The 12,324-nt window shown below is 37.7% G+C and overlaps 1 protein-coding gene and 1 non-coding gene across 2 annotated transcripts; both read right to left on the bottom strand.

Annotated features, from left to right (window-relative positions):
* Positions 1-259: 259 nt before the first annotated feature.
* LOC140169914 (uncharacterized) lies at positions 260-9,437 on the bottom strand. The gene is made up of 6 exons (XM_072193230.1): positions 9,328-9,437; positions 7,014-7,438; positions 6,581-6,689; positions 5,886-6,025; positions 5,115-5,178; positions 260-1,180 (listed from the first exon to the last, which is right to left on the bottom strand). The coding sequence occupies exons 2-6, from the start codon at positions 7,422-7,424 to the stop codon at positions 1,017-1,019; spliced, it is 888 nt and encodes a 295-aa protein (XP_072049331.1). The 5' UTR covers positions 7,425-7,438; positions 9,328-9,437; the 3' UTR covers positions 260-1,016.
* On the bottom strand, positions 1,239-1,429 carry LOC140170569 (U2 spliceosomal RNA). The gene has a single exon (XR_011861555.1). It is a non-coding gene; the product is annotated as a U2 spliceosomal RNA (small nuclear RNA).
* Positions 9,438-12,324: the final 2,887 nt, after the last annotated feature.

The raw sequence follows: 12,324 nt of genomic DNA, 5'->3' as shown, positions 1-12,324 counted from the left end.
AATAACAGCTTTTTAGAAAATCACAAAAAAAGACACGGTTTTGCCGATTTTTAACAAGTGTTTGATATCAATACTCTGGTTAGTAGTTAAGTCTGTCACTGTGATTTAAATAATTTTGTTGTGGTCAATGGCGGCGCCACGGGGGGATCATGGAAATCTAAGTAAAACTCAAAAATACGAAAAGTTCCATTTTGCGGCAATTTTGCGCAAAGTTTGTTGATTATGCCCCTGAAATTCACCTTGCCCCCCCAGAAAAAAAAAATCCTGGCCGCCACTGGTCGTGGTGCTGAGCAGGACGTGAGTCTCAGAAATTTTCAAAGCGGATTGATAATAAAACCGGGGGTCGGCCCGGGCGTCACTCTCATGCAAAAGTGCCCCCCACCCGCGTCCGAACACCGCTGAAATGCACCCTTAATGGCGAATTTTCACATAACCAAATTGCACCCCTTAAAGGCGAAACACATGCAAAATCCTACCCTAAATGGCGTAGCACATGCAAAAACCATATCCTAAAGGCATCAACTTGAAATATCTATATTGATACCCTAAATGGCGTAAACAGGGAAATGAGCTAATTTGATACTCAAGGTGTATTTTTGATGTTGCCGACATAGATACTGAAGAAAACATGCAAAAAGGTAACAAGAATCAATTAAAAAGTGGTGATTTTTATCAAATTAGTGCAAACTCATTCAAACAATAATATTACTAACCCTAAACGTCTAAGGATTCGGCTGAAAAATGGCGATGCCTTCTGAAAATGTACCCTTTTTCAAAAGACGTCGACGCCGCTGTGTGGTGAAAAACATACCCTTTTAGACGTTTTCCTTGGACACGGGTGCGTTGCAAGTCAAGTAGTGAGTGACCCCACTTCGGGGGTCGGCTCCCTCAAAATCACCCTTGGGCAAAAACACACTTGATGATAATGGTATACCTTTATTTCCAAAAAATATAGTAAATATTTTAACCTGGACTAAAGAGGTACATTCCAAATGAGCTAGAATCAGGAACAAGAGTTACTCGAATATTACTAGGATATCGACTTTGACATAAATTCGGTCGTCTTGGAATAATTTGAATATACCTGAATGGAAACTGGAGTATGTACCCCCTGATTCACTACATGAGTGTAGCTTTTCGCTGTGCATCAGGTTTTGATCTTCTGGTCTGTCTTCTGAACCTGTGTGAAAAAAAAAAAAAAAAATAGTACTGGCATTATTTTATTTTATTATTATTATTTTTAGTGGGCCGATCCTGGAGGTATTGCAATACCACTGGCCAGCCCGTGGCCAGGACGAGCAAGCTCCTATTCCGTGGCCCAAGTTCAAAAATCAGTTTAATATACAAGTTCTCAATGAGGACGTTTCAGATATTAAGCTGAAAAGAACAGATACTACACACGATCTTAGCCAAAAGGCAGAGAAGCGACGTACTTGCAATGTTTTATAAGCATATACAGTCATATTCTATGAGTAAACTCAGGTAAAATTATCAGTTAAGATTAAAGTACTGGAATTTTTCACGTATATAAGAACAACAGAAACAAATAGTTAACAATTAACTATAGATTAAAAGTAACGACATTTTATTAACAGGGAATACAACTATAACCCAGTAAACCTTACAACAAGTAGTTGATCAAAACAAACGATATTAAGTGATTGTAAAGGAAATAAAACTACAGAGGTTATACGGGACAAGTCTGATTAAACGTCAAGTAATCCATGTTATCACCGATAACGTATACGAAATTAGAAACGAGTAGTTAATGATAAACTAGATTCCAGGTGACAATGTTTTTTATTGACCGGGACAATAACCCAGTAAACTTTTAACTAAAGGAGTCTTTTGTGTTTCTAACATCCTCTTTTGTATGTTTGAGTAGATATCCATGAAAGAAGTTTATTCCCAAATGGGCTATTCCAGAAAAATAAGTGCAAACCCTATATAGAGGATTACATTTTCAATTAACATGATCAAAGAAATGTCCGGATTTCCAAGTCTGCTTTCTGAAAACGACTGGAATTCCAGTTGCCAATGTCACTTGAAAAAGCTTGGAAATCCAATTAAATGAAGGAAAATCATGGAAATATCCCAAATGCGCTCTCAAATTGAGGATTTCTGATTTGAAATTTTTTTCTGTCGGATTTGTTTGTCTTTTGACACTTTAATTTTTCCAGCAGTCACGACTGGACAACTTGTCCGTAAATCCGAACTCCTCTTTAGGGGTGTGCATCTTTTTCTGGAATAGCCCAATATCTGTGATGCCAGTTGATTCCAATTTTGCGTAATTGACTGTGTAATGTCGTTCAGGTTTAGAATATAAATACAGATTTGGCGATGTTTCTGCTGAGCGAATGAATCTACAGGAATTTCTTTTTGCACTAAAACATGAGAGGTACTTTAATTGCAACGTTTTTGAGAAAAACTAGAAAAAGTTGGGATGGGGCTAAGGCTCACACGAAATGCCCCCCTTTAAACAAATAGAGTGGGCACGTGAACTTTCAACGGCGAATATATAAAACAATTCAGACCGATAAGTCCAACAGAAACAAGTAAACGTTCGATAGTTATTAGTTAATAATTAACTAAATAACAAGATGCTATATGAACGGGTGAAATAACCACAAAACATTAAAGTATTAAAGTAATTCTATATCTGATAAAATTATAACTTTATGATGCTCGTGTAAATATATAAATCTAATAAGAGAAATTCGGGACTCAGTTGAATTGAACCCCAGGCCTCACAATTTTAAGCCTAAGCATAATGCGCAACTTGAGGGCACGGGCATTTAAGGAGACATAAAAAAAAAAAAAAAAGTGTTAAAATACTCAAAGTTGAGTAAAAAGGGAAGAGAGCAACAAAATTAGTCAAATGGATCTGAATAATGATTAAATAATTTATTTACTAAACATGAGTACAACATAAACGTGCAATTTTAATACTTTTCACACAGGGTGAATATTATAAATGGTGTCACTCATTCAGGAAGGCCCATTTGATATCCACACTCCATTTGTGGGAGATTAAGGTCATGCCTTCCGGAGGGTGTATAATTTCAACTGGAACAGCCTATTTTGTGGTTACTTTACTAGTATTTAGATCACAGGAAATTATGCCTTCCCATGATGCATTTATGAAAATCAATACATACACACTAAGGCTGTGTGGTAAATGCTATTATAGTTTCTACTAATGTTGCAATAATGGTGAATACGTGGGGGGGGTGGGAACTTGAAGTATATCTGATTGGGCTTAGTACAAATACCATAACCCTTGATATGAGGGGATCATGAAAAATTCATCTAGCTCATCCAAGGTCAAATGTCAAATGTTAAAGTTGATCCAATACGACTGTTACTCAGGAAAACAATCCCCGGCACTTGGGGAGTATGAAAATGCCAAGGTCAACCGAGGTCAAAGGTCAGGTCAAATTTAAAGTTGCTCCGATCGGCCTGTAACTCGTGGAAAACAACCACTAGCATGGGGAGTATAAAACTGCAAAAGGTCATCTGAGGTCAAATGTCAGGTCAAATTTGAAGTTGCTCCGATTGGGCTACAACTCAGGAAAATGATCCCTGTCACTTCAGGAGTACTAAACCGCAAAGGTTATCCAAGGTCAAAGGTCATGTCAAATTAAAAGTTGTCTGATCGAGGCGTAACCTGCAGAAAATGATCTCTGACACATGGGGAGTATGAAACCGTAAAGGTCAACTGAGGTCAAATGTAAAGTTGCTCCGATTGAAATGCAAGTCTGGAAAAATGATTCGTGACACTTGAAGAGTATCGTATGAAACCGCAAGGGTCATCGAGGTCAAAAGTTAGGTCAAATGTAAAGTTGCTATGATTGAGCTGTAATTTGGGGGATATGATCCCCAAGATTTCAGAGTATGAAACCGCAAAGGTCGTCCGAGATCAAAGGTCAGGTCAAATTTGAAGTTACTCAGATCAGGCTGTAACTTGCAGAAAATAATCCCTGGCACTTGGGGGAGTATGATACCGTAAAGGTCATACAAGCTCAAGGGTCAGGTCATAATGAAAGTTGCTGCGATCAGGCCTATACTCGGGAGGGGGGTGATTTCTGACACTTAGGGCCAGTATGGAACCCCAAAGGTCATCTACGGTCAAAGGTCAGGTCACACTTAAAGTTGCTCTGATTGGGCTGTAACTCGGGGAAAATCCCGGCCCTTTGGGAGTATGAAACCTCAAAGGTCATCTGAGGTCAAAGGTTAGGTCAAATCCAAAGTTGCTTCGATTGGGCTGTAACTAGGAGACAATGATCCCTGACACTTGGGAAGTATGAAACTGCAATGGTCATCCGATGTCAAAGGTCCGTTCAGGCTGTAACTTGCGGGAAATGATCCCTGACACTTGGGAAGTATAAAACCGTAAACCGGCTGATATTCGTGGCTGGTGAGCCACAGTAGCTCTAGTTATAATTGTGTCTTCCATCACGGGCGCGCCATTTGATTTTAGGGGAAAAATTAAATACACAAACTAATAATAGTGAGACGAGATGAAACTTTGTATAAAGTGATACATTAAAATTTGAATTAAAAAATTTTGCCGCTGATTTGATGAGTGGCAAAGGCGATTCCGTAGTCCAACTCCAAAAGAGGACAGGTTTAAATCATGGTGAAGGATGAGGTGTTATTTTTTTCCTTGGTTAACGTTCTAAACCAACTATAAACTTGTAAATTTCGATGCAACTAGTGTGCTAATATACCGTAAAACCTCGTCTACACGCATATACAGTGTTTTTGATGAAAGCTTAATTAATACGATTAATGCGTAAATATGCCAATGCAATAGATTGGTCTTACAATAATACTTGTTTGTATATGCTTGGATCTGTAATTTGTTTGCTCAAATTCCATAATAGCACCTGGATTAATGTAGCTTTCATCAGAAGCACTCTATACGCTTGTAGACGGGTTTTACGGTAGTTGTTATTATTGTTAGGGACGAAAAAGTTTCTTTGACACCGATGAAAGTCAGTAAACATTCTGTTCTTCCTCACCCGTAAAATATGGGACAAAGAAGTAATGTTAGGATCTTTGGTATTTTATATTTGGGAGCTTTAAAAATGTATTTGTTTAAACTGTCTTACCTACTGACGTGCTGTGGCCAATAGTAAGCGGTCTATGAGCATCACTCGATGTTCTTAAGCCAACCTATTGGTCAAAACATGATTGACATGATTGAGTTAGCAACAATTATGGCTCAATTAATCAAAACGAATTTGATATTCAATTTTCCATCCTGATGTGGCATTGACATCAGTACGCATTTCATTGGGCGCAGCTACAAATCGCTAGTATTCACTCGAAGGGTGCACACCACCATAGAGCGTCCCATTGGAACATATACGACTGCACTATGCGCGATTTCAGACCATTTTTTTGGCAAGAAATTGAATATTATAAAATACCATCAATCGATTGCAAAGCGATAAAAATTGAATGTATGTTTCAATATACGCTTGTCATTCGATTAAATTTCGAGATATGGGCGTAAACAGCTGCCATTTTCGACCCGTTTCTACCCTGAAACCCGTTTCTGGCCATTTTTTCAATCCGAGGGCTTGCTTTTTTCAAAAATTGGGTTATGCGCGGTTGTTGTTTTATGGGATCCAAGTTCATGTATAGGTCTCATACCTTTATTTAAGATATAACATGCTTCTCTTTGTGATTACAAGTCCATAGAAAAGCCCTGAATACATCAAAAATTTAGTTACTGGAACTCATTACATCGCGCACGGAGTGAATTGGAGGTGTGCACCCAGAAAGGGGGGTATATGAGACACGGAAAGAAGGCGAATCGAATTTATCTTTCTCGCACACTCCCTTCCCTAGGCCTATTCTCTCTTATATCAACATACCTTTGAATATACCAAATAGTACCCATCTTTTGGTACGACAAGACTCTCATCTTCTAGTTGAATCCCTTCAATGTAGCCTGATTCCCTGTCATTCCTGGTTACCCATCCCCGGATTACTCCAGAATCTCGACTGGCCTGTTCTGTATAAATATAGAAGTTAGAAGAGAAGCACGTGAGAGTTTAGGTTTCTTAAAATTGCATCCACACAACTTGTCCAATCATTGGGCAAGTTTGAACAATGCGTATAGAGGCTGCATCAACTCGGATAGACTGTTCAAAAGGCAGGAAACATTACATCATAGCGTATTATGGTACTGGATTGGAGTGCCGTCGGACCGTGTTAGAATGTGCAAAAATGAACTGGGACCAATGACAGACCCTGCGGAACGCCCGATTTCATAATATCATGTGTACGTGTTTGGGAAATGACCCTTTCACATAGATTTAGCTTGTGATATTGTGTACAAAAATACAACTGATGGACGGAACCATAAATGAGCATCCAGGTTAAAGAAGAAATCGAAGAAAGATGATCAGCTGGCAACAATGTGAAACGCTTAAAGTTGCTTTAATAGTTATTACGCCAACGGCGTGGCTAAAAGTACCAAACAAATAATAACGGAAAACAAGCAATGGACTGCCTATGATTTATGAGCGAGTGATGCAATTATTTTTGTAATTGTAAGGCTACTTACCTATTTCAAAATCATCACTGCCAACGACTAAACTAGCTGCAAGGAGGTGGCTGTCTTGTGAGGTGTTTTCTGGTTCAGTTTGGTAATGTTTTGTCCACTTAACTATATTCTGTTGATTAAAATGATAAAAGAATAACAAGTATAAGACTCATGTTTTTGGCCATTCGGTATATCAGAATACAATTTATTATTAATAGTAACACAACAAAATAGGTCATCTTCAATTATTTAGATTTTCAGTGGGTATTGACCTATTTCGACTACTTATAAAATAATGTAACTTTTTAAGGTGTCTGTTCATTTGTAATAAAAAATAATTGCAAAATGTGCGTGCCAGGACAATTTTTCAGGAGCCCCTCCCCCCGGACATGATTATGGATCTGGTCTTAATGATCAGGGATGCATCACCACAGTAACCTTTATAATTATATACCTCGTATAACGTCGTGTCATTTGCTGTACAACATCTCAGAAATGAAGATTCTTGGGAACGTTTCTTATCTCCACTTCCAGACTCGGAGAGATCTCCTTTGTTCAACCTGCCTTCGTCCCCGTTCTCGATGACCGATCTCTTTGTTGGCGGGCAAACACATTTAGAATCTTCAGCCTCATGGATCTCCCTGTAAACAGGTGGCCTTAGAGTAGACGTGGATTCTTCGATGGATCCAATGTTTGTGTCAATGATTGTAGGTTCCTTGTCTTCTATGGCATTAAAACACTGATCAGATAAGGTGGCGATTTTGTTTTGGTAGAAGACGTAGAGATATGCAAATGTTGATGCGCTCAAGATACAGTAAATTAGTGAAAGTACAACAAGCATATGAACAGAAGACGAACACGCCATGATCTAAAAACAATCTATAAAGAAAGAAAAAAAAATATTGAAAGTGGGAAAAATCTTCATAATCCACAAAACGTTTAAAAACATGTTGTGTTTGCTGGGCCGTTAGGGGTGGAGCAATAATTATGTGTACCCCGGGGTGGTGAATTGTGTGGGGGGCAAAGATTTTTGGCAGGCCAAATGGGAGGGAGGAAGCATTTTTGGCAGGTCCAGTGGCGTAACCAGTGGGGGGCCGGGGGGGCAAGCTGCCCCCCCCCCCCGGACACAAAAAAACTGGGAAGAAGAGCAAAAAATTGGGAAGGGGAAAAGGGGGAAGGAGAGAAAAAGAGGGAAGAAAAAAGGGGAAGGAGAAGAGAAAAAAGGGGAAGAAGAGAAAGGGGAAAGAAGAAAAGAAAAAAGAGGGAAGAAAAAGGAGAAGGGAGAAGAGAAAAGGGGAAGGAGAAGAGAAAAGGGAAAGAAAGAGGGAAGAAGATCTATACTACTTTCATTGTGAAATTTTGTACTCTGAACACTGGATTTTAGCTTCTAATATGCCAAAACCATTAGCTTCAGGGGCTCCGCCCCCTTGACCCCCTGGACCCCACCCGTTTATCACTTCGCGGCAAGCCGCTCGCGATGCGCACATAAATAATACAACTTTTGGTCAAAAATTGGGAAATTTTTCAATCTTGCCCCCCCCCCCCCGGAAGGTCAGGTCTGGTTACGCCCCTGGGCAGGTCGAAAGGGGGGGGGGGGGGGCAAACGGGGTTAGGCGTTCAAATAATGACTGGCCGAGTATTCCTTGTATCAAGGACGACCAGGTAGAGGAAGTAAGGCGCAAGGACGAGCCTTACGAGGAGGGGGGGAGCATGTCACGGAGGTATTTAAATGCGTTAGTGTTATAGACCTGACGGGGACGTCCTCTTTGGTCTATAGGGCCTACGCTAGTGCGCTCGCCTTTTAATCCCGAGATCGTGGGTTCGAGTCCCGGTAGGAGCGGAAGTGGCTCGAGAAGGCGCAGGATACTTCCGTGAGGGGTTCGTGACACTATTAACACTTGTTTTGGGGGTATATGTAGGCCTAATACGTGATTAAAAATACAAACAACACTAATCTATTGAAACTTGATGTTGAGTTTAGCGTCCCATTTTTTAAGCTCATAATGAGGCAACTATTTCATTATTCATTATTCATTATTTTCAAGGTTTCATTATCAGCGGCCTTTTACCAATGCTTATGCGCTTTTGTTCATTCTAATTGGGTATCGCCAGTCGCAATATAATGTCACAAACACACATAAACATTTATAAAAGTATAATTATCTTGCTTTTTGTTTTTCAAAACAAACTAAATGTCATGATTCCGAAGTATACCATGCCAGTCTTCTTCACTCCAATTTGTAAACCTCTCCGTATACATTTTAGGACATGGGGGGGATGATAGACTCATACAAAAATAACAATCGTGCAGAACATTATGTAATAATTTTTGGCACCAATTTGTCAAAACTAGGTCTTTCCTAGTTGAATTAGGCCTTATTTACAACATCAACAATGTCCATCTGGTAAAAACATTTTGGCTAGGTTGATTTCTCTTCTAGTCTACCCTGGTATCCCAAAGGTATAATTGAAATAATTGGATAGAGCAAGTGTCAAAACCCTGTATATTTTTAATGCTAAAATATTTAGATGGATTCATCTATTTAGTTCTCAAGGGTTCAAATACAAAAAAGGGGTTTAAAATTTTGCAGAACAAATTTTCTTTGTGGTTTAGTAGTAATTTGCAAAATAATGAATTATTTTCAGATTTTACATCTCAAACGCGGCTCAAAATTCATAACGCGGGCGGTGGACGCTAAACTCAGAATCAAGTTTCAAGTGCCTAACGGCAACAACTAAAAAATAAACAAACAAAACAATCGTCTTACCAATTATAGGCATCATGTCCATGTCGCAGTAAAACTTGTGCACTTGTTATTGTTTGTTGCATACAGCCATACATAGGCCTACAGCTTTCTGTTTTCAAAGCTTTAGCTTGTAACCATAAATAATAATTATACGGCACACTCTTTGTTTGTGATATTGATCCAAGGGTTCTGGATCAATGCCAGAAAAATCACATGCCCAATAATAATTGCTCATTCACCCCTGGGACTTTGGTTACTATTGTCAGATAAATATAGCTTGCATGAAAATATAGCTTGCATGATAAAAGCAACATTTTTATCATGAAATATTCTAGTAATATTATTCCCTACAACCGAAATAGTGTTCACGATATTCAAGCTACATTATATGATTATTTACCACATTACTTTTATTTGTAGGGTACGGTGTCTGGTATATATAGGCCTATAATTATTTTGACATAGGGTAAGATGGGGTAAGTGGGACAGTGGGGTAAGTGGGACTCTTACTATACTGCATCTTCATTGCACTCCACCAATACGATACCGAACCCAATGCAAATATGTATGTTATAATTTCACGGCTCAATATGTGTCCATCCACCACAAACTGGTCGTAAAGTCGGCATTTACCATTTTGAGATAAAAAAAACAATATGTGGATTTCTATGTAAAATATATAAGAAATTTGACCTTTGATGAACCATAACTTCACTTCCAGATGTCAGATGAAGCTGGTTGAGGTGTCATTCTAAAGCTGAAAGTACATTGTTACAAAATCTGCAAGAAACAGAAAATGGTCTAGAGCCGACTTTACTACCACTTCGTGGTGGATGGTCACATATTGGAGTTTATTTGGCATTTGAGCTGCGGGAGATGCTTGAGACCAACACTACCTTGATGTGGCGGCCAAATTTGAGGAATTATACTTATTTATTACCAAATATTTGAAAATCTTTGCTGAGAATTATGGACAAATTGAGAGATAATAACTGAATTTCCCCGAAAGAATATAAATGCTTTTTACAATCCTGATAGCAGCAAATCATGATGAAATTATGCAAATGAGCCCATTAGGGCCTATTTAGTATGGTGTCCCACTTACCCCATGCACTTGGGGTAGATGGACAGTTCTTGAAATTAATTTTTGATACCAAAAATAACAAAATTGCTAAGTTAAATTGAAGACCTGAGCGCAAGAAGACCGCAAATCCACTTGGCCCCTCAACATGTATGCACTAAAGTTGCGTATAGTTTCGTATAGTTGTAATATTTTATACATGTTCAGTGGCCAAAACAAACCTTTCATGATGTTTTCACCCTGGAAAATGTATTAAACATTATAAAACCCTAAGAAACTATACGTAACTTTAGTGTACATACATCATGTGGACTTCTTGCGCTCAGGTATTAATTTTTTTTTTTTGCAATTGCATTATAATGCCGCCAACAAGTTCGAAAATTAAATTAATACTGAACACGCCTATTGAATGACTTGATTATTGATTTTGTGGTTGAAAATCGCAAATCGTGGGTTTTTTGGGGTTTTGTCACTAAAACCCAAGAAAAAAAAAATCTGCCTCATATATCCAGATGAAATTTATAAACATAATGATAGTATAGTATTACTATTTTTTGGTATAATTATGTTAATAATACCCAAATGCTTCAATATAAATATACTTTTTTTTATTGCTGTAAAATAAAAAAGTAAAATAAATAAAATAAAAAACTAACACCAAACATTGTTTAGGATTATAATATATAGGAGCTTAACTTGAATTATAATAAAAATTCCTTTAAAAGGAATAGGGCGGGCAAATGAAAAATTGTCAAGAGAAATGAAAGAATGAGTAACTCTTCACAATTAAAAACAGGGAAAATATGACACAACATCGATTTCCAATGGGGGAATAACACAAAACGTATAAACAAAGTTAAAAGAGTTTTTAACTTTATACGTTTATACGTTTGTTATTCCCCCATTGGAGGTTGTGTCATATTTTCCTGTTTTTAATCTTATCTATTAACATTTTATATTTAAACATTGTTATAAAACTTTTGTAGATAATAGTTATTTAAAACATTTTCGTAATCATACCTAGAGGGTTTTTTTATCATCAGATAGAAAGACTTCTGCTCATCTTCTCTGGTGAGACAACAGGGCTGGGGTATCTTTCCATATCAAAGTTTAAAAATCTGTCATATCAATTTCCTCAATATGTTGTTATGATACAACTTATGAGGGGAAAAGTTTGATTTTACAATACAATATTTCGATATTATTTTTTAACCTTGTAACTTTATTATGATTAATAACATAGGCCTAACTGTATTTCAAAGCGTCAAACTATAGGCCTATCATTATTTTGTCCCAACAAATATAATCCAGGGAATAAAATATTCATTCATATGTTTATTTATTTCAACCTGGGCCATTTCTACTGGTGCACATGCATTCTAATAATTTGTCTAAAATACCTTATACAAGCATCAGCAAGCACAATTTGTCACATAGCAAAACTGGTGAACTGGTACTGTTCAAATAAAAACATCTGCAAATCTTGCTGCAATTTCCAAATAGTATTTCTATTACTTAAATGATTATTTTTGTTATTTCTTTTAATACAAACACATTACTGCCTATGACGACTTTATCGTATAGGCCTACTTACATAGGCCTATCAAATTCAAGTAATAATTACAAAACTCGCCGTAAACTATCACCTCTGTGGGTGTTTGGGTATATTACCGGCACGAATATTTTCTCAACACTGCAGCATGTGAAAAAGTAGGTCAATAGTCAGACAAATAGGCATATAAGGAGGGTGCGGCACGCCGCACCCGCCCAAAAACACAAGTCCAATCTTTATTCACTTACATGAGTTTTATATCCAATAATATCCTTAAGTGTCCCACTTACCCCATCCGGAAAAGGCCTTCATAATATTTTGGGTTTTTCACTTTGCCAATAATTATTATCCCGGTCCAAAACTTCGAACAAAAATAACAACAAAT

The sequence above is a fragment of the Amphiura filiformis genome, chromosome 14 (assembly GCF_039555335.1).
Source record: "Amphiura filiformis chromosome 14, Afil_fr2py, whole genome shotgun sequence".
Classification (NCBI taxonomy): Eukaryota; Metazoa; Echinodermata; class Ophiuroidea; order Amphilepidida; family Amphiuridae; genus Amphiura; species Amphiura filiformis.
The sequence above is the reverse complement of the archived record's forward strand: the minus strand, read 5'-3'. Positions and strand labels throughout refer to the sequence as shown.

Bases quoted from the DNA above. Each gene is read 5' to 3' on its own strand.
- LOC140169914 (XM_072193230.1), bottom strand. From the start codon at position 7,424: ATGGCGTGTTCGTCTTCTGTTCATATGCTTGTTGTACTTTCACTAATT. The intron at 6,690-7,013 runs GTATATAATTAT...TTTAATCAACAG, and splicing joins ATGACACGACGTTATACGAG to AATATAGTTAAGTGGACAAA. The intron at 6,026-6,580 runs GTAAGTAGCCTT...ATATTTATACAG, and splicing joins CAGTGATGATTTTGAAATAG to AACAGGCCAGTCGAGATTCT.